This window comes from Psittacula echo, assembly GCF_963264785.1.
Source record: "Psittacula echo genome assembly, chromosome: 12".
NCBI classification, from domain to species: Eukaryota; Metazoa; Chordata; class Aves; order Psittaciformes; family Psittacidae; genus Psittacula; species Psittacula echo.
The window spans coordinates 16,256,424-16,277,006 of record NC_137747.1 but is presented as its reverse complement, the minus strand read 5'-3'; the positions used below and the strand labels follow the sequence as shown (position 1 = coordinate 16,277,006).

Sequence of the window (20,583 nt, the reverse complement as noted above, 5' to 3'; positions counted from 1 at the left end):
AGGAGAGGGGGAATCCCTTTGACACACATTAGTGCCATACAAAAGATTAAAAAAGTTAAGAGTGGCCAGTTTCTGGCACACAGCTGTTGATGTGAGTGATGGTACATACCTCTACCAGAAATACGACCACAGAATGAATATAGTTCTGCCAACTAGCACAAGACAGTCTAGGGGAAAATCATACTAACCAGTGTCTTACTTTCCCTACCAGGGAGGAAACAGTTATTTAGAGAGAAACTGAAACAGCAAAAGTTAAGAACTCGTGGTTCCATCCCAGCCAGTTAGTGCATTAGTCCCAATTTCCTCAAACCATGAGCAAAAGGACAGTACCAAAACCAAGAAAACCCACACCCACAAAATCCCACCAACCCACAACCAAAACCAACACCCCACAAAACATAAAACCCATTCAGTTAAAAATCTGACTTCTCAAAGCCTTTGTAAAACCTAGATGCCCTCTTCAGTCGGTGCATAAGAAAATCCTAAAAATGCATCTGAGGCACTGGAGGTGCTGGCTGCTAGGTCAGGCGTGTGGGTGATGGAGGTGGAGATGGCTTCTTGGGTGAACTCTGGATCAAAGTGTCGCAGATCAGCTGGACCAGCCTAAGCCAAGGAACAGACACACACAGTCACTTCAAGTGAGCAGACCCCAACCAGCCACTTGTGTTCAGTCTAACACAGCTGCTCTTCCAAGAGAGTCAGCACCTCTGCATCTACAGTTCCCAACCTGCACTTCAGCAGCCTTCAGTACCAGTGTAAGACACCTGGAGAGGATTCCTTTTGTACCACTATAGCAAATACCAAAAGAAATACCCACTTACCACATTGGGGTTGAATGGAGGAGTTATCCTCTTGTGGTACAAGTCATCCCAGTTTATTGGGCTGAAGAATACATGATTCTTTATCTCAAGCTGCATATAAAGTAAAGGGTGAAAAGTCATTCTTCTGCCAACCCTTCTTTTCCAGCGCCTGCTAGCTGGTTTCATAGCATTAAGCTACAACATATCCACTTAAGGGCCATGTAGCAAATCCTTAACACATAAAGGTCATGGTCCAGTAATCCCTTGAAGGAAGAGACCATCACACATAGGTGTCCTAGCTTGCAACCATATCTTTCCCTTTGGAAATCCAAGTCAAGCCCATACATTCTTCAGAGGCTGAAGAGACATCAAACTGCATGGAACACTTTTTCCAGGGCAGTACTGTTGTCATGAAAGGCTCAGAATAGAAAGGTTTCCTACCCATCCTCCCTCCTGATCATAATGGAGGCCACCTACAAAGTCTGACTTGGCACCCAGCCTCCTCTTCTGGTCCTTGTGGAGAAGTCCCTGGAGAATGTCACAAGCTGCCACAGTCTTACTTCCTTGGATCTGGAGTGGCTTGTGCAGAATGTTGTCATACATCTGAGACACATCCCGGCTGTAAAAAGGAGGCTAATTTGAAAGAGATGAGAAGCAGCCATGTGAGACATGAGCTACTGTAATGGATGGCAGGTCAAAGCAAGTCCTGCAGCAAGCAGATGAGGGAGACCTTCCATACTGCTGTTCAGAGGGGCAATGGTGTGCTGAACTATGCCATCCAACTCTGGATTCAGGTGTCTGTGACAGGTACCATGTGAACACCAGACCAACCTCACACCACTACTTTTAAAATTGATTTCTCCACCACAGAGAAATTCTCACCAGGGGGGTTCCCAGCCCATGGCAGGGGGTTGGAGCTGGATGATCTTAATTAAGGTCCCTTCCAACCCTAACCACTCTATGACTCTATGTAAAGTAAAAACAGATTGCTTCCAAACTTACCAGTCCAAACAGCATTTCATAGAGGACAGCTCCTAGGCACCACCAGTCTACTGTCCTGTCATACGGCTGCTTCTTTAGCACCTCAGGAGCCAGGTACTAAGAAGAGTCAGCAGCAAATATTTTAGTCAGCTTACAAAGGAAGGACTTTGTCCTCATAAGTATGCAAACCTGACTGCAGTTCAAGCTCAGCAAATGCATTAGGAAACACACAGATGCATTTCCTACTATGCTTTGATCTACTCTCCACTTGCTTCAGAACAGAGAGTTTGAAAGCTACCTACTGAACCCCACAAAGTGTTTTTATGGGTTACAGAAGGTTCTTTTCCTATAGAGGACTTGTACAAGGATTTGCCGCGCACAGCGAACCATCAAACCCATCCTGCACTAGCACATTACACCTTTAGGAGGCTCCCGTGGTTTTGAGAAGACTGCAGTTTCCAGTCCCAGTAAGTCTGTCGAAAGCAGCAAGACTGCCAGTAACCACTACCAAAAGCAACGGACAAGAACTGAAGCAGCACGTTGAGCCTGGTCTCCCACAGGATTATCTCTGTGTACTAATCAGGCTCCCACCAAAAAAATACAACCCTCCCCCCCTCAAAAAAAAACCAAACACAAAACCAACCCAAACCCCAAAAAAACCCCAAAACAAACAAAAAAAACCCCACAGGACAAACAAAGGAATGCAGGGGCAGACAAGGGGGAATGGCTTTAACCTGCCAGAGGGCAGATTGAGAGGAGCTCTTAGGCAGAAGCTCTTCCCTGTGAGGGTGCTGAGGCGCTGGCACAGGGTGCCCAGAGAAGCTGTGGCTGCCCCATCCCTGGCAGTGTTCAAGGCCAGGTTGGACACAGGGGCTTGGAGCAAGCTGCTCCAGTGGAAGGTGTCCCTGCCCGTGGTAGGGGTTGGAGCTGGATGAGCTTTAACGTCCCTTCCAACACAAACCAGTCTCCAATTCTGTATGGTTTTATTGAAACAGTCCTGGTTGATTCATGCCTTGCTATTGTACAAGTGGGTCCATTCTGAAAGCCCAGGGCTATCACCAGGAGATTCCTGCCCACTTCTACTCAGCTTGAATACTGGAAGGTACCTGGTTTACAGACACTTCTTTATGCTGTCTGAGGAAGTACAGCAGAACAGGTATATTACCTAGGCCAAAACACTACCAAAATCCCCAGCTCAGTGAATAGCAGGAAAAAAAAAGCCTCCCAAGAGGCCAAATCTGAGATAGGTTTTAGCAAACCCTAACTGAGGTGTGTTGGAAAAAAGGCATTTTCCTCCCCTCCGAGCAGTGCCCACTTTCCAGATAAGAGCCTGGTTCTCTCCTCTGCGCAGGGTGTTTTGCAGCTCCTGCATACCAAGGACAAACAGAAGAGCACAGCAAGGTCCTATGTGTGCCAGTACCAACCGGCTCCCTGTTCTGCAGCTCCAGGGTATCAGATTAGGTAAACAGCCTGCTTACAGGCTTGCTCATGGGCTCCCAGGGTCAAGACTGTCTCCACAGCCACCTCAAGCAGCCACAGTTTCACAAGGCTGGCCATTTCCAGTGCAGGGTTCCCTACCCCGATAGCACAGTTGTCACAGGTAAAACCGCTGAGTAGAGAAGGCCTTATCTGAACTCCAGCTTCAGGCTGACAACCTCAAAGAGCCCACAATGGTCTAATTCACAGAGCCCATATTTTGAGATGCTGAGCAACCACACAAGTCAGAGCCAGAGCAGCAAGTCTCTGAAGGCTTTCAGCCCCAGGTCACAGGGAAACCCCAGCACATGCTGTACCTCAGGAGTGCCACAAAAAGTAGAAGTTGTCTCCTCTTGCTCCATGCCTTCTTTGCAGAGTCCAAAGTCTGTCAATACTACGTGTCCCTAGAAAAGAGAGAGACGTTTTGGCTTGGCCCTCTCTTCCTGCAGAGGAGACAGGATTGCCACACATTGGCCTTCACATCGCATCTCATGTATGTTTTGATTCCCCACTGCTCATCTCCTTCCCCTCCCTCACCTTCTGGACATCTTATAACACAAGTATGGGAGTTGATAGAGAAAGTTGAACCTAGATTAATTTGTTTGTCTACAGCTGTATAGCTATGAGGAGATCCAGCACTGCTTTGTCCCGGTGCTTTGCCACTGCTTTATCCCAGAGCCAGTTTGTATAGCAATTACCACCAGCATAGCAGCAGTGACATGCTCTTAGCACCCCGATCCTTGCCCACAAGTCAGGCCCCAGCTTTTGGGAGTAAGCTGTGGGCCCTGGATGTGCAGTTCTGCAGAGCAGAGGCTCACCCCCTCCTGCAGGACCCACACAGAAGGGCAGTGGTGCATACATACAGAGTACATGTAGTGAAGTGAGCTACAGCCCAGCTTGCAGGACCATACTCCTCTGTTTATGGTCCTGATGGTTTTAAAGCCAGAAGGCAGGCAGCACAATCTGTGAATATACCTGACAATCCAGGAGAATGTTCTCAGGTTTTAAGTCCCTGGAAGACAAAAAGTGCTGTTTGAGCAGATTTGGCCAGATATTTAGAGAAGCCAGATCTGAAGCAGCATCAGCTAAGAACAGGAGATAACAAAACTTCCCAATCCAGTTCACCACAGTGATCCCCACATATACACTCCTGTCACTGCTAGGTATCAATACAGACACATGCAAACATAGCAAGACCCTGTCATACAGGATCAGGTTTTAGCCTGCATATCTATGCATAAATTGTTATAGAGTGACAAATTCTTGCTTATTGAGCCAGGTTTATTCTAGATCTTTACGCTTCACCATTCTCTCTCCTTTTCGCTATCAGGCTAGGAATATTTATTGCCCATCAGACCCCTGCATACAGCACCCCTCTTGCAGGATAAAGTGCCAACAACACTATCTTGTCAGGATAGTTGATTTTCCAGCTACTCCAGTCCTACATTTTGCAAGGCCGTAGTGACTCCGCTTTCCTCCCCAGCACTGCACACAGCTGGGCTGAGCAGAGTTGGTGCCCATGCTCTTCCTGGCAGGACCTTACCTGTAGATGATGTTTAAGGAATGCAGGTATCCAATTGCACTAGCAACTTCTGCAGCATAGAATCGGGCCCGGGGTTCACGGAAACAGCGCTCCCTTTGCAAGTGGAAGAAAAGCTACAGGCAGATAAGAGAGTGGATCATTTCTTCTCAAAAAACCTGAAGGATACCTGGAGCAAGCCTGAAACCCAGCTACTTGAGTGAAAACTGACTTGCAGCAAGTAGCACATGAACAGCACCAAATAAGCCCAAACCAAGTAACTTTAAGCAATCTAAACACCTCTCTAGAAATTGCTTCATTTATCTTCTTCTCAGTTAAGAATTCATTCCCCCACAAATTGTCATCTGCCGATCTAATTAAGCTTCCTAGCTTGCTACAAGCCACAGGCTGATTATAGTGCTAGTATAGTCATGAGACATATAGTACATGCACAGAAGTGAATCCATTAAGATCCTCCATACAAGTTGTCTTTGGGCAAGCCATCCATGTTAACATTACTTCACAGCCAGTTTCAGGTATCACAAGGAGCCTGGAGCTCACCAGCATCAACATTTTCTGTATTCCCCATAAGATTTTAAAGTACCCCTAGCAGTCTCTTTTCTCGGTATCCTTGCCTTGGGATTCAGGTCATAGGCAGCAAGATTTCACACAATTTACAGGTGAGATAGTGTCCAGGGTTCAGCTGTAAGTTGTTATTCTCCTTCCTAGTAGCTGGTGCAGTGCTGTGTTTTCAACTTCAGTCTGAGAACAGTGCTGGTAACACACTGATGATTTGGTTGTTGCTCAGTAGCGCTTACCCTGATCAAGGACTTTTCAGTCTCATGATTTGCCAGTGAGGAGGGGCACAGGAGGCCGGGAAGAAGCAGAGACAAGGCCACCTGACCCAAAGTAACCAAAGGGGTATTCCATACCACAGCAAGTCATGTCCTGGATAGAAATGGGAGGAGTCACCCGGAAGGCCCAGATCACTGCTTGAGTTGGTCTGGGTATTGGTCGGTGGGTGCTGATCAATTCTATTGGGCATCACTTGCGTTTATTGTTTTCTTTTCCCCTTTTAGTTTCATATTCTCTCCTCTTGTTATTTCCCTTATTATTGGTGGTAGTAGCACTGGGTTTGTTTTATACCTTAGTTACTGGACTGTTCTTATCTCAACCTGTGGGAGTTACATTCTTTTTATTCTCCTCTCCACACCCCTGGGAGCAGGGGGAAAGAACGGGGAGAGTGAGCGAGCGGCTGCATAGTTCTGAGTTACTGTCTGGGCTCAAACCAAGACAGATAGCATACCACTACTCCTGGCTTGTTCTTGGTAGCAATTAAAGGAACACTGTACTGCAATATCATTACCTTGTGACAAGAAACAGTTTTAGGCAATAAAGCAGCATGTTTGGGAAGGACCAAGGATTGAAATAAAGCCTGTAAGTGCACTCACCTCTCCTCCATTTACATAGTCAAGCACAAAGTAAAGCTTCTCCGAGGTCTGGAAAGAGTAATGGAGTCCCACAAGGAAGGGGTGCTTGACATTTTTCAGGAGCACATTGCGTTCTGCCATGATGTGGGTTTGCTATCAAAAAGCAGGCATGGCATTAGAGTTTCAGGCAAGGGTCCAGTCTGCCATAGGGGCTCACTGCTGTTTTCAAAACAGGTGGAAGTTTCAGCCCCAGGAAGGGAACTGCTCTCTACTGTCTGACCTGCATCATCTCAGTTCTTATCCATGTTCCCATGGCACAGAGAAATGCATGTTTAGCATGTGAGTTGTCTACATAAATACCAGCCACAAGATACCTCAATTGCATTACCAGGATGACTCATATGCTGACCTCTATTTACAGAGGTAACCAAGGAGAGCTGACATACCTCCTTTTTCTTTAGGATGGTTTTCTTATGCAAAACTTTCACTGCATAAAAAGTCCCATCACACTTGCGTTTCGCCAGAAGAACCTGCAACAGAAGGTCCTGTTAATGGATTTCAGCCTCACCTTCTGTTGGGTTAGTGCTTCCTCATTAGCTCCCCACTTGTGTGAGTGACTATACACAGAATACAACTTCAGAAAGTCAAGTGCAAAGTTTTAAAGAAACAGCTCCAGTCCTCCAATTTCCCAGCACTTTCTCATTGCCAGAAGAAAGCACATGACATATCCACATACACCTTTTACATACCTAGTAGAAAATAGTTTTGGAACATCTGCAAACAGCCCTATTTAAAATGGATCCTTGCTATCTCAAAGTACAGATTTGCCTGGAGAATTTTTGCTAGGTGAGCAAGTTTGAAGCTTATTTTGGATCAAGTACTGCTCCTTGCCATCACCACCCTGAGCATAAGATACCTCGCACTTGTGTCCTTATAGAGGTTGCAGGACAGCACAAAGAATGGACTATGAAGACTCTTATCTCCAGTCTCTTCTGTTCCCAGTACCACTCAGAACAAGCTCTTCAGGAGAGGTACAAGCAAAGGACACAGCTAGAAACTCCTTCAGCAAGAAGGTTCTTTCCAAGTTGCCTCTGAAGAGCTCCAGCTCACCTGTACAAACCCACTTACTTTTCCAAAGCTTCCTTTGCCAATAACCTTCAGGAAGTCAAAGTCTGTTGGTTTGGCACTGTCAGGCAAGAATGAAACAAGTTAATGTTTCTGGGAGAGAAACACGCAACAGCAACACTGCCATCAGGGCAGAGTTCCTTTTAGAAACCACCAGTGTTTGTGGAAGGGTAGAAAGGGCACCAGATGGGTGACCATCACCCCTGGCCAGCATGGGATTCACACTGTTAAAAGCCAAGTAATGCAATTGTTAAGATTTTGCAGACACCACCCATGCAAGACACAGGGACTAACCCTGCCAGATCTCTTCACTGCATGCCCCACACCCTACCTGGCTTTTGCAGGAAGCTTACTTTGGGTTAGCAGAAGGTCCAAGGTTGATGTTGTCAGTTGGTGGTGGAGGCTAGAGAGGATAACAATAATATTAGTCACAAGGACCATGCTGCAGGTTGTGCTTTCCTTCCCTCAAAACAGTATCACTTGAGGAGTCATTAAATACCCATTTGCAAGAGACACAGCAGATGCTTTGGCAACTGAAGTGAGGGGGAAGGGAGAACAAAGCTATGCACTAAAGCTCTATCATTCCCAAGCTGGAAGCTTTACTAAGCTAGAGTATGTGCTGAAGTCCTCATCCCATACTTACACGAGTAAAAACTACTAAGCAACTGCTTGACCCCAACTTTAGGTTTTTAGGACCTGCTGTGCTGTGACAGAGGAAAGCCACTGTGGATCTTGGTTGCATGCCACAGCACTGAGACAACAAGCCATTCCCTACTACCTGGGCTAGGCAAGAAGCCCTCTGCACGTCTCATAGAGGAACACTCCTGCATCAGGACATAAGCATTGCCCCCAGAACCTGCAGCCCTCTGCCCGCACCTGCTGAGCCCCAAAACTGCCAAGTTTGGAGCCTTGGATGTGGCCTTATGCACACCCAGCACCATAGAGATGCAGTCTTCCTCTTCCCAATGACAGAGGTACATACACACATGGTCTTCCTCCTCTCCCTGCTCCTCAGGAATCTTCCCCTCCCCAGACTCTGGGAGCATTTTGCCTTGTCCAAAAGACTATATAGGTCCTCTCTGCTCTCATTTTACCTCCACCCAGCATAATCCACAGGGACAAGGCAGCAGCAAGACTCCTGGCAGGCTAAGACAGGCTTTCCTCCTTGCTTTTCTTCTACAGGCACTAGCCCCTCTGCATCCCCAAGGTGAAGACTTGCTGGCTCAGAGCCATGATCTCACCTGGGTGCTTTTATCTGGGCTCCGGGAACGATCCATTAAAAAGGCAACTCTTTCAGCACTTGGGAAAAGAAGAGCAAGCCAATATTGAAAACAAAATCCAAAAGAGAAACTGCTCCCCTCCATCACAAGATACCTTAGCAGAGATCCCCAGCTGCTCCTAAGGGGTGAGGATGCATATGCTCTGGGGGAAACAGAGGACAGTGGATACATACATGCTGACAGGACTTTGGAGTGAGGAGTGTGAACAAGCAGAAGCATATTAGATGCCACAGTTAGTCCTCGATTTGCAATAGCAGAAACTGGTCAGGGCACTAACACATGAAGAGCAGCACAGCCCCAGGGCCAGAGGAGGTTGCAGCTCTCCTGGACACGGACAGGCCCCTCTGGAGGCAGATGCAGCCCCTGTCCAAGTGCACAGGGACCCCGCTGCTCCCAGCCCTGCCACCCAGCGAGTGTTCCACAGGGCAGTCAGGGGGGTCCAGCCAGGTCCGACCACCACATCCCCACGCTGGCAGCAGCTGGGGGCCATTCCCCCACCCAGGGCAGACCACGTCCACCTGGGGCTGTTGACAGCCCAGGGAAGAGGCGCCGGCCATATCGGTGAGTGGAGGCATTAAAGCACAGGGCTCTCATCTACCCAGTGCAGCTGCTGCTGGAGCAGGTGGATTGGAGCAACACTTGGCAGTTCAGATTTGCCCTGCTCCAGCATCAGTGGGGAGAGCTGGGTCCTGCCACCCCAGGGCTTCCTCCCTTTGATTTAAGGGCTCCCCCCCAACTCTTTGCAAAAGCCAGGATGGGGGGGGAACAAAAAAAAAGAAAAAGAAAAAAGAAACCACCCCCCACTACTCACTTCTCCTCTGCCCCAGAGCTTCGTCCATTGTCCCTCAGCCCCACGAAGCTCCCATACGCCACAGGGATACTCTGAAAGCTCTCACTCCTCCATCTGCCCTGCTCCTGCCGAAAACGGGGCCTGAAGATTCCATCAGCCTCCTCACATCTCACCTGTGGGTGCTCCCTCTCTGCACCCCCATGCACGGACCCCAGGCCATCCCAGAGCCCCCTCGTCGGTGGCCAGGCTGACTGCAGGCGCTGGCAGCTGTCCCCAGGCACTGCCCACATCTGCCTGGTGCCAGCCAGCTCCATCCACCGCCAAGCCAGCGCAGGGGCTATCAGGCTGAGCTTTTAAAGGGCTCTCGTCCCTGGAAGGCTTTCATACTCACTACGAGCAGAGCCTGGAGCTGGAGGCCTTGATGGTTCGTCCTATCCTCTCCTGGCCGTGCTTGATGAGTTCTGTGAGGAAAGTTGGAGCACCAATGCCGATTAGCTGGCAGTGCAATCACAAGGGCACAGAGACACGTTTGTTCTTCACTGACCTTGCTCTTCTCTTCACAGCTGCCCTCCTCCCCCTTCACTAAAGTACCAAAATAACCAGGAAATTATAGGAACCAGGACAGCTCCCCTCCCAGCCCCACCAGGAGCCCTCAATAGCTCACAGGATGGGGATCAGTGCCGCACTCTCCTGTGCCAGAGGGAACTTGGGCTAAAGGGCCACTGTTGCCTCCCTGAGCCACCTCGGGTCTCCGGGGGAACAAGGAAAGTGCTCACAAGGATCATGTACTGGGGTAGTCACACACTTGGCACATCCCCTGCCCATTTAATTCAGGACTCTGAGAGTAACTACGGGCACAAATGAAACCTTTCAGGGCCCTGCAGGAGGTAAGCCAGCACACACACACAACCACAACAAGGAACTGACTTGCCCGAGGGCACATAGCCAGGGGCAGAAGCTGGGATTCCCACCACAGAGCATCCCTTCTGCTCAGCTGTGCAGGCAGTTGCCACCAACCATTGTCATCATCACTACTGCTCTCTTCAGAGAGAGGCAAAGCCCTGATCCTGCTCCTGACTGCACAGGCTGAGCAAGAGGGAAGCCCAAGAAGTGCAACCTGTACAGAGGAGTGTCTGGGTTTGGTTGGAAGTAGATAACAAAAAATGCCAAGACTCATTTTCACTACCTGGCTCTGCCCTAATTCTGCTGCTGGAAGGAAAGAATCAAAACATTCACAGAAACAGGAAACATGCTCCCCCTCATCCCCCTAAGAGAAAAAAGGGGGGGGCCTTTACACACAACTTGTAATTCTGGAGTAGCTCTTCTACAGACCAAGGAACTGCTGGCACCAACTGCCAGACCCCATCTCCCCAGGCAAGGAGCTTGTAGAACAAGAAGTTTCCAGGTGAACACAAGCCCATTTACAGAGCTCTTCCTGTTCCTAGGATCCGCAAGATGGAGGGACCTGCACTCCAGAGAGCCACTAAGCCAGGCAGCACCAGCAGCTTCAGGATCTGTGTGCAGGTCTGACAAGGAGCCAAAAACCAGGCTGTAGGCTTAGAGTTTCTGAATGGATATGAAAGGGAAAGCAGAAATTGAAAGAAAAGGCACAAAGCATTCAGTGAGAGCTTGTAATATCAGGCTTGTCCGAGACCCTGACTTTGCCCTGCAGCAGGTACAGAAGCTTGTCCCTAGCAGAGACACATGCAGGCAGCACCCAGACAGACCAACCCCATCTCCTCCCACTGGGTATAGTCCTTATTTCCCTGAGAGTCTGGGTCACTGATTGAACATCATCCAGTGCCTGCCTTGGGGCTGCAGGTATCCCACAGGCTGCTGGACAGGCTGGCCACAGCCATGGTCACTGCAGAGGGACATCAGCCACACTTCCCAGACCAGGTAGCGCTCACTCAAGGCTCAATGCTGGGCAGGAGGGTGGCACAAGCGGTGGCCAAGGGTACACAGGGATGTGTGGAACAAACCCCAGGCTGCAAGTGCAGCAGCATTTAGAGAGGTGAGGGCTCCCGCCCTCTGCCAAAGACCCTCTCTCCTTAGTAACCCAACCAGGCCTACGCAGTTCAACACCTCATCTCGCTACATACATGCGGTTCCATCAGCTGATGCAGCCTGTTCACTCCAAATCTGAACTCCCACAAGCTCGGCTTTAGCTTGCTGCTACTGACACTGTTCTGATCCTCGATTCAGGGAAAATAATGGCTTGGGCACAGGTGGACATCTTGGGCAGCATGTGGACAAGCCATAAACACATCAATCTGGGCTCAGTGCAGAACGCAGGACAAGTCCCAACTTGCTCAGAGGGGCTTGGACCAGCAAGCTTGGGCCTGCAGCCCCACAGAGGCTTTTTCCTGTACCACAGCCCAGCAGCCCATCCATGCTTCCCTCCACCAGCCCCATTCTGCTCCATTCTTGGTCCCTTGCTGACCAAGAGCAGCATTTTCCAACAAAAGCTATTTCATTAAATATACTTGCTCTGAGTTAAGAGTCTCTTTCTGTACCAAGCACATTTTTAGAATATGTACGTCCCCATCCCTTATCATTTTCTACTCAGGCCCAGAGCCTCCTTCCCCAGCCTGAGTCCACCTTCAAAGCCAAGTAAGTTTGTGGTTTAAATCTCCCAAGCAATCAAATAAGCTTTCCTTATCACTAACAAATGCTACTCTCTAAAAGACAAAGATTTCCTGAGTGCACACACACTGAACAACAGAATCAGAAATAGGTCATGAATATACACTGGAATCCTTGGTTATCCATGCCTGGCTGCATCCCTCCTCGTGCTTGCTGGGGTGGCAGGGATGCTCCAGGCATGACTAAGGCCACAGAGAGCATCAGCAAGTGTGCCTAGGAGATCTATGATATGAGGTGACTGTTACACACGAGGAACACGAACTGTCACATCCCACACCCCCTCCTCAAAGACCATTTCACTCCCAACACCTTGACCAGAAGCATCTCCCCAGCAGCAGGCAACCACTCACACAATATAAAGCAGCTACTTACAAGTTGGAGCAATTACTGCAGCTAAAATCTCCCCCACACCAAACATCCCTCAGTAACATACATTTTCTTCCCAGCACAGCACAAGCAGCTCCCTCTTCCTTCAACAATTCTGCCAGTGGTGACCCACATTCCCATGCCAGCCCAGCACTATTCGCTGCAAACACATTACTAATGCAATGCGTACCTTGCACAGAGACGCAACCTCATAGTCTTGTCATCTGCAAGCTGCCTCCCACCCTCCTCCCTGATGTCACTGCTCTCAGCATCATTTCCTACCTAACCTAGATTGCAAACCCCTCCAAGCAAGTGCCTCATCCTCTCCCACTCTGGGAAGGGCTAGTTGCCAGCATGGAGAGACAAGGAGACCAGGCAGACTGTCACTGGGACAGCAGGCAATGCTTTGGAAGAAGCACAGGGTTTGGAAGGGCAAGATTGAGAGAGAAGCACCTAAGGCAGCCCACAGTTTTCATCCAGCCCAGGGGCTGCAGGCAATGTATGGGGGAGACAACCCAGTTCCAGCTCAGAGAAGGAGCACAGGGGGAGGTGTGAAGGAGGGCTCCTATATACACAGGGTTTTACTGGCCAAAAATACCCCCAAAACTCAAACTTTCTCTTGCTAAAGATCTAAGGGGTAACTCCAGGCCTGCTCAACTCCATTTTCATAGAGCCCCGGAATGGTTTGTGTTGGAACAGACCTTAAAGCTCATCCAGCTCCAACCCCTGCCACAGGCAGGGACCCCTTCCACTGGAGCAGCTTGCTCCAAGCCCCTGTGTCCAACCTGGCCTTGAGCACTGCCAGGGATGGGGCAGCCACAGCTTCTCTGGGCACCCTGGGCCAGCGCCTCAGCACCCTCACAGGGAAGAGCTTCTGCCTAAGAGCTCAGCTCAGTCTCCCTTCTCCCAGGTTAAAGCCATTCCCCTTGGCCTGTCCCTACAGGCCCTTGTCCCAAGCCCCTCTCCAGGTTTCCTGCAGCCCCTTTAGGCACTGGAGCTGCTCTCAGGTCTCCCCTTCAGGAGCCTTCTCTTCTCCAGGCTGCCCCAGCCCAGCTCTCTCAGCCTGGCTCCAGAGCAGAGCTGCTCCAGCCCTCGCAGCATCCCCATGGCCTCCTCTGGACTCGCTCCAACATTTTCATATCCATTAGGACACTATGGCACACAGCAAGTCAAGAAAAAGTCACGAAAGACTTTAAAGGACTTCTCCACTTGTGGAAGCTTTCTTAGCTGCCTCCCACACAGCTCTTGGCTCATCCCATTTTCTCGTGCAGATCTTTTCCCCTACACCCCAAGGACTCTGCAAACCCCAGACTAACAGCCCCAGCTCTAGCCACGCTGGAGCTCACAGACAAATAACCCTCCAGATTTTAGAGAACTCCATGCAAAGCTGGAAGAGGGCAGCAGATGGGTAAAGCTCGCAGCACCTAGCAGAAAAGTAATCTCATGAAAACAGAAAAGAAAGCATTAAACACACCTGGGAGCACATCCAGCAGCAGACACTGTGTCCTGAAGCACGGCAAGCAGTCTACAGCCAGTGAGCACAGGGATCCCTCCTCCTCCACACTGCCCATCCTCACACCAGCCCACCCTGCTGCTGGCAGCCCCGACACATCAGAAACCCAAGGCTCTTTCCTGAATCTCAGAGGAAAACAGCTTTGCTTCCTGCAACAGTTCATTGCATCCACAGCACCCCCTCAAACACACAGTACCACTGCTGCTGCCTCATGGCTGCCCTTTAAAGAAAGGAGGAAAAGCGCATCAGCTGTGGAAAAAGAAGAGACACCTGCTAGATACACCCAAGGAGTGACAATTTGAGGGAGGGAGGAGTGGTTTTGGATGAGGAGGGAAGGGTGCAGGGGGTGGGAAGGAGCAAATTACATCCTGGCAGGCACTTCAGGTGTGCAGAGCAATTTCTGACATGTTAGCGAGCTGGAAATTTGTCCCATCCTGTGGTTTGGAGGAAGGTCAGAACTGTTATTTGGTTCAGGTCAAACCCAGAAGAAGCTGCAACCAAGGAAGACGGCAGCCCAGGATAGGCAGGCTGGTGCTTTGCAGTGATATTAAATGCAAACATAAACATGGGTGGAAGGCAAAACCTGGCACTGGAGGCATGCGGTGATTTGAGAGAGCAGAAACTAAGCTCCGAGCGAAAGGAGGTGTCCGAGAAAGGCTGGTGTCTTCTCTCTCCTTGTTAAAGTAAAGCAGTTGCTTTTTTGTTCCATTGTTGTTTCCTGTAAAATCTGCCTGCATACAGGTGCAGTGGGGGAAAGTTTGTGGAGTGAGTGCAGTGGGAGGTGCGAATGGGGAAGGCAGAGGTATGGGCAGCCCTCCATAGCACAGGTCCTTGACCCAGGACTGCAGCTACCAGGAGGAAACCATCTGAAACGCTTGATGTGCTCATTGCCATGCATAATAAGGGAGGGGAAGTCGCAAGTTGCTTGAAATGTCATTCTCTCTCAGGTTAAAGCCTGAGGTTTTTCCTCAGCCAACAAACTCAAGCTATGAGTATCATCAGCTTTTAAAAATATCTCCTATTATGTTTTTATTTTCTCTAGTTTTGCCTCTACGTTGAAATGGTCAGGTTTCAGAATACTTTCAGCAGCTAACTTGCATTTTTAAATCAGTATCTTCTGCTTTTGTTTCTTTCAATAAAACCCCTTGGTACTAATGACAAAATATACTTGATTTTATTTTCCACAGAAAGGTATCTTTAATTAAAATCCCGTTTTCTATCCAAAGAAGAAGAAGCAGAAGAATTCTGGAAGGAAAATATTTTACCAGCTAGAATCATAGAATTGTAGAATCACAGACTGGTTTGGATTGGTAGGAACATTAAAGCTCATCCAGTTCCAACCCCCTGCCATGGGCAGGGACATCTTCTGCTAGAGCAGGTTGCTCCAACCTGGCTTTGAATGTATAAAATCTCTACTCTGGAGTGTGGCCAGTAATGATGATAGATACTGGTGGATAAAGCAATGATCGGGTTGGTTTTGGCCGTGCTGCCCCCTCCGTTAGTAAGGCTTGCTGACACTCAGGGCTGTGCACACCCTGAGTGTAGCTCAGGGCCAGGGATGCAATGCGGAGCCGCCACCCCCATGGCACTCAAATCACTGCCTGGGCCTCCTGTGGGTCCTGTGGGAGCTCAGTGACACCAAACCAGCCAGGAGCATTACCCTTTGTTCTCCCCAGGGTGGTGGAGGAGGGCTCCATCCAGGCCATGTACATAAAGCCAGCCAAAATCGTCCCTTCTCCTTATGGCTGGGGCAGGAGCTCAGCGGCCAGCACCAGACGTCCTCAGGAAGCAGAGCGTGCAGGTGTCTCTCTGGCTGCAAAGGTGAAGGGCACAGGAGTAAGAGTAGGAACAGGCTGCTGGGTGCAGTGCTGGATGCAGCCAGCCAGGAATGGCTCTGGAACATGGGCCGGCTCCATCACCCTCATCGGGACAGCACCCCCCGAGTGCTCAGCCTGGTGGATACCATCGGTGCTCCACCACTGCCCCAGTGCCCCTCTCCTTGCACTCGTCTGGAAAGTGCTTTGGGACGGAGGGCACTGGGAGAGGACTGGGTGGCACTGGCTGGTTGTTTGACTTGTGCAGCTGAAGAAATTTACCCTACAACTGTTGAATTCACAGATTTCTGCTCTCGGAAAAGGATTTGGGGTTTTGATGCTTTTGAGGAGCTGAGACCCAATTCATCCTCCCTGTACCCAGAGTGACTGCCCTGGCACTGGGGGCTCCCTGGCACAGGAGAAGACATTCTCTGGAAGCACAGGAAGACATGGGCCACCAGTGAATCCCCAGCATAGGGCAGTTACTCATCTGGACATTTAACATCAGATGCCACCAGATGCCTGGGGCAGCTGCAGAAGTCTGTGCCCTGGAGATCTCTATGACTACCTGAAGAGGTGTCCTGAGCAAGCAGTTTTCCCTGTGATGGAGGACCTGAGTGGGACAGGTAGAATCATGTAGAATCATAGAACGGGTTGGGTTGAAGGGACCTTAAAGCTCCTCCAGCTCCAGCCCCTGCCACGGGCAGGGACCCCTTCCACTGGAGCAGCTTGCTCCAAGCCCCTGTGTCCAACCTGGCCTTGAACACTGCCAGGGATGGGGCAGCCACAGCTTCTCTGGGCACCCTGGGCCAGCGCCTCAGCACCCTCACAGGGAAGAGCTTCTGCCTAAGAGCTCATCTCAGTCTCCCTTCTCCCAGGTTAAAGCCATTCCCCTTGGCCTGTCCCTACAGGCCCTTGTCCCAAGCCCCTCTCCAGGTTTCCTGCAGCCCCTTTAGGCACTGGAGCTGCTTTCAGGTCTCCCCTTCAGGAGCCTTCTCTTCTCCAGGCTGACCCAGCCCAGCTCTCTCAGCCTGGCTCCAGAGCAGAGCTGCTCCAGCCCTCGCAGCAGCTCCATGGTAATCAGGGTTAGACTCCAGCATGCTGCCCATCTGAGCAGCCCTCCCCACATGCAAGAGGTGAGGCTGTGGGTTACCTAAATTGATATGGGCTATTTAGATTTATATAATGCAGATTGATATGGTGTGAATTAATTTGTAACATGATTTTATGCAAGCTAGTCTGCTGAGGGAACAGAGCATGGTGACAGTGGGAAGGTACTGTGTGGTGAGGCAAGTGGAAAAATACTGCAGTGTTGAAATACAAATAGAACAAGGAACTTAGATAAAGAACAAGGAACTTGTGGTAATGAACAGTACCCTGTCTTAGCAACAAAATGAATAAAAGGTATCTTGTGATTTTGTAACTAATAGCTATCAGGAACTTTTTTATGAGAACAATGCTTGTGAAACTTTTAAGAGGAACTATTTGTAACTGTCAGCCAATCAGTATGTAACACGCTAGCCTTAAAAACTATATAAATATACTGCCTGTAATCAATAAATCAGACACCTTGCTTGCATCAAGCTTTGTCTCCGTCTCTCAATCGCGGCAAATGGTGACCCCGACGTGACTGCCGAATCGGTATGCTCGCCGGAGATTGAAGAACCACCTATCTGGTGGCCTGTCGCGAGTCCCGCAGAACGTTGAATGAGCTGCTGAAAGGAAGCAGGATCAGCCGGCCGGCCAATACATCCCTCCGTCTGGAACGTGAGGTGAGCTGCGGGAAACTAAAACATAAAAATGGGGAATCATGAGTCTTCCCCTGAGAGAGACGTTTATGAACTAATGAAAGCTCTCCTTAAGAAGCATGGAAAGGGGACACTCCCTGGACATGACCTTAAATTAATCCTTAAATGGGTTCAAGCCAAAATTCCTACGGTGAATGCTTCTTCAATTTTTACACGAGAACTTTGGGACGAGGTGGGGGTAAAATTGTAGGATGCAGCCACCTCAGGAAATGAGGAAGCGCAGCGTATGCTCCCCAGATGGAGAAAAATCTTTGAGACCATCAAAGCACAAGAACAGAGCTCACAAGGCTCGGAAGAGGGGGCAAAACCCTCTATGCCACCGTTAGCTTGTGCAGCTGGATACCCCCCCGAGGATGATCCTTTTGACCCGGGTCCGATTGACCCTGAGAAGGAACCTGATCTCTTTCCCCCTGATCCTCATGACGTTTGGGGAGAAATAAAACGTCAAGCATTAAAGGAAGGAGAATTAGAAATTGCGAAAACCATAGTAGCCCCCGTAATATATCCAGGAAGGGGGGGGGCGGCTCAATGGGAAGCGCTGTCTTTCTCAGTTATTAAGGAATTGCGCCGTACGGTGACTGAACATGGTTTGTCTTCCCCTTATTTTGCAAGCCTTTTATCTTCTGTATTTGATACATATGTTATGACCCCACATGATCTTAAATCCCTCACGCGGCTATTATTGACCCCGACACAATACACGATGTGGGAATCACAGTGGAGAACGGGGTTACAGACAGTTTTGTTAGGATATGTGGGACACGCAAATGCTGCTCTAGCCGCACTAACTATGGAGCACCTCACTGGAACTGGGCAGCATTCTGATCCAACTGGCCAAGCTAGGGATATCCCCCGAGAGGCTTTAGAAGCAATCCGGGAGGAAGCAAAAAAGGCCTTACTAAAAGTTCCAGACTCTAACAAACCCCAAAAGGTGTTTACAAGTATCTCTCAAGAACCCCGTGAACCATATATGCAATTTATAAACAGATTAAAACAAGCTTTGAAACGCCAAATAGATAATGTTGATACTCGAGAAATCTTGCTTCTTAAGTTAGCCGTAGAAAATGCTAACGTTGATTGTAAGAAACTTTTGAAGTCGCTTCCAAATCAAAATCCCACATTGATTGAAATGATAGAGGCCTGCAATAGAATTGGCACCATGGACCATAAGTATGAAGCAATGGCTGCTGCTTTTGCGGCCATGCGTGGACCCATGGGTGCCAACTTACAACAGAATTGTTACAATTGTGGAAAACCAGGGCACCTTAAAAAGGATTGTCTTACTATTAAACCTGGGAAGCGACCTCAAGCACCTAATATGTGCCCTAGATGTCAGAAAGGCCGACATTATGCAAACCAATGCAAATCCAAGTTTGATATAAACGGACGTCCTATATCGGGAAACCGGGGGCTGAGCGCGGCACCGCGGCGCGCACAGACACAAATTCTGCGTCCGTCACCACGGCCGGCCTCATCACCCCTCCAAACTCAGGGGGAAGGACGAGGAACAGGAATGTTTCCGACCTCTGCCCAGCCACAACAGGCAGCGCAGGCTTGGACCTGGCAACCGCCCACACAATAACGTTATTAGACTCCTCTGTTCATTTATTACCTACCAATGTCAAAGGCCCTTTACCTCCTCGAACACAGGCATTAGTATTAGGAAGATCATCTACCACTCTATCCGGTCTTTTTGTATTACCCGGGGTAATCGACCCTGACAGTAAAAAAGAAATTAAAATTATGGCCTGGACCCCGTTCCCTCCTTGTACAGTGCCAGAAGAAAGCCACGTTGCACAATTAATGTTGATCCCTAAAGAAAATTTTATCTTAAATCCTGATCAATCACTCCCTCAACGGCAGGGAAATTTTGGATCTACAGGGGAACCACAAATTTTATGGGTCCAAACCATTTCACAAAAATGTCCCATATGCCAGTGTACCCTCATTCGAGGAACTCAGCGGATTGTGTTAAGCGGAATTATTGATACAGGCGCAGATGTTACTGTTATTTCTCAAGCTAAGTGGCCTCCTAGGTGGCCTTTAGTTGATATCTCCCAAACATTAGTTGGAATTGGGGGGAGTGGGGCTAGTCGTCAGAGCGCAGAAATGATACAGATCCAAAATTTAGAAGGACAGGTTGCCTCAGTCAAACCATTTATCTTACCAGTGCCTATGATCTTGTGGGGGCGTGACATACTATCCCAATGGGGAACGTCTATACAGACACATTTTTAGGAGGGGCCATTGAAGGGCGTGAATCCCTAAAATTGACCTGGAAAACTAACAACCCTATTTGGGTTGATCAATGGCCCCTACCATTGGAAAAGCTTCAAGCCCTCCAAGAAATAGTCACTGAACAATTATCTATGGGACATATTGTACCCTCCACAAGTCCCTGGAATTCACCGGTTTTTGTCATTAAAAAACTAAATGGCAAGTGGCGCTTGCTCCATGATCTCCGGAAGATTAACGACGCTATGGAAGACATGGGAGCCCTACAACCCGGGCTGCCTTCGCCTACTATGATCCCTCGAAATTGGCACTTAACTATTATAGATCTTAAAGATTGTTTTTTCAATATTCCATTACATCCAGATGATACTTCTAAATTTGCCTTTTCAGTCCCTAGCGTCAACATGCAAGCTCCTTTGCAAAGATACCATTGGGTTGTGCTACCACAAGGAATGAAAAATAGTCCCACAATATGCCAATGGTATGTAGCAAAAATACTTAGTCCTGTCAGATCTGCCATGCCTACTGCATTGCTATATCATTATATGGATGACATTCTGGTGGCAGCACAATACCATGAGGTCATGGAGGAAGCTGTAGCCCTTGTCATGTCTGCTGTAAAAACAGCAGGCCTTTGTATCGCTCCGGAAAAAATCCAAAAAATACCACCTTGGAAATATTTAGGGTGGCGTATAAGAGCTCAGACCATTACCCCACAACCTTTGCAAATACAAGCAAATGTGAAAAATTTACACGATGTACAGAAACTGCTAAGCACAATTAATTGGGTTAGACCAATG

The 20,583-nt window shown here is 49.0% G+C and overlaps 1 protein-coding gene across 1 annotated transcript; it reads right to left on the bottom strand.

Annotated features, from left to right (window-relative positions):
• Positions 1 to 447: 447 nt before the first annotated feature.
• Positions 448 to 15,638, bottom strand: SGK2 (serum/glucocorticoid regulated kinase 2; the record flags this gene model as incomplete). The annotated part of the gene is made up of 14 exons (XM_080628169.1): positions 448 to 603; positions 822 to 911; positions 1,278 to 1,433; positions 1,803 to 1,898; positions 3,575 to 3,661; positions 4,233 to 4,269; positions 4,801 to 4,913; positions 6,228 to 6,359; positions 6,653 to 6,736; positions 7,335 to 7,392; positions 7,685 to 7,734; positions 8,573 to 8,630; positions 9,793 to 9,862; positions 15,587 to 15,638. 14 exons carry the CDS (start codon positions 15,636 to 15,638, stop codon positions 448 to 450), a joined length of 1,239 nt encoding a protein of 412 aa, XP_080484295.1.
• Positions 15,639 to 20,583: the final 4,945 nt, after the last annotated feature.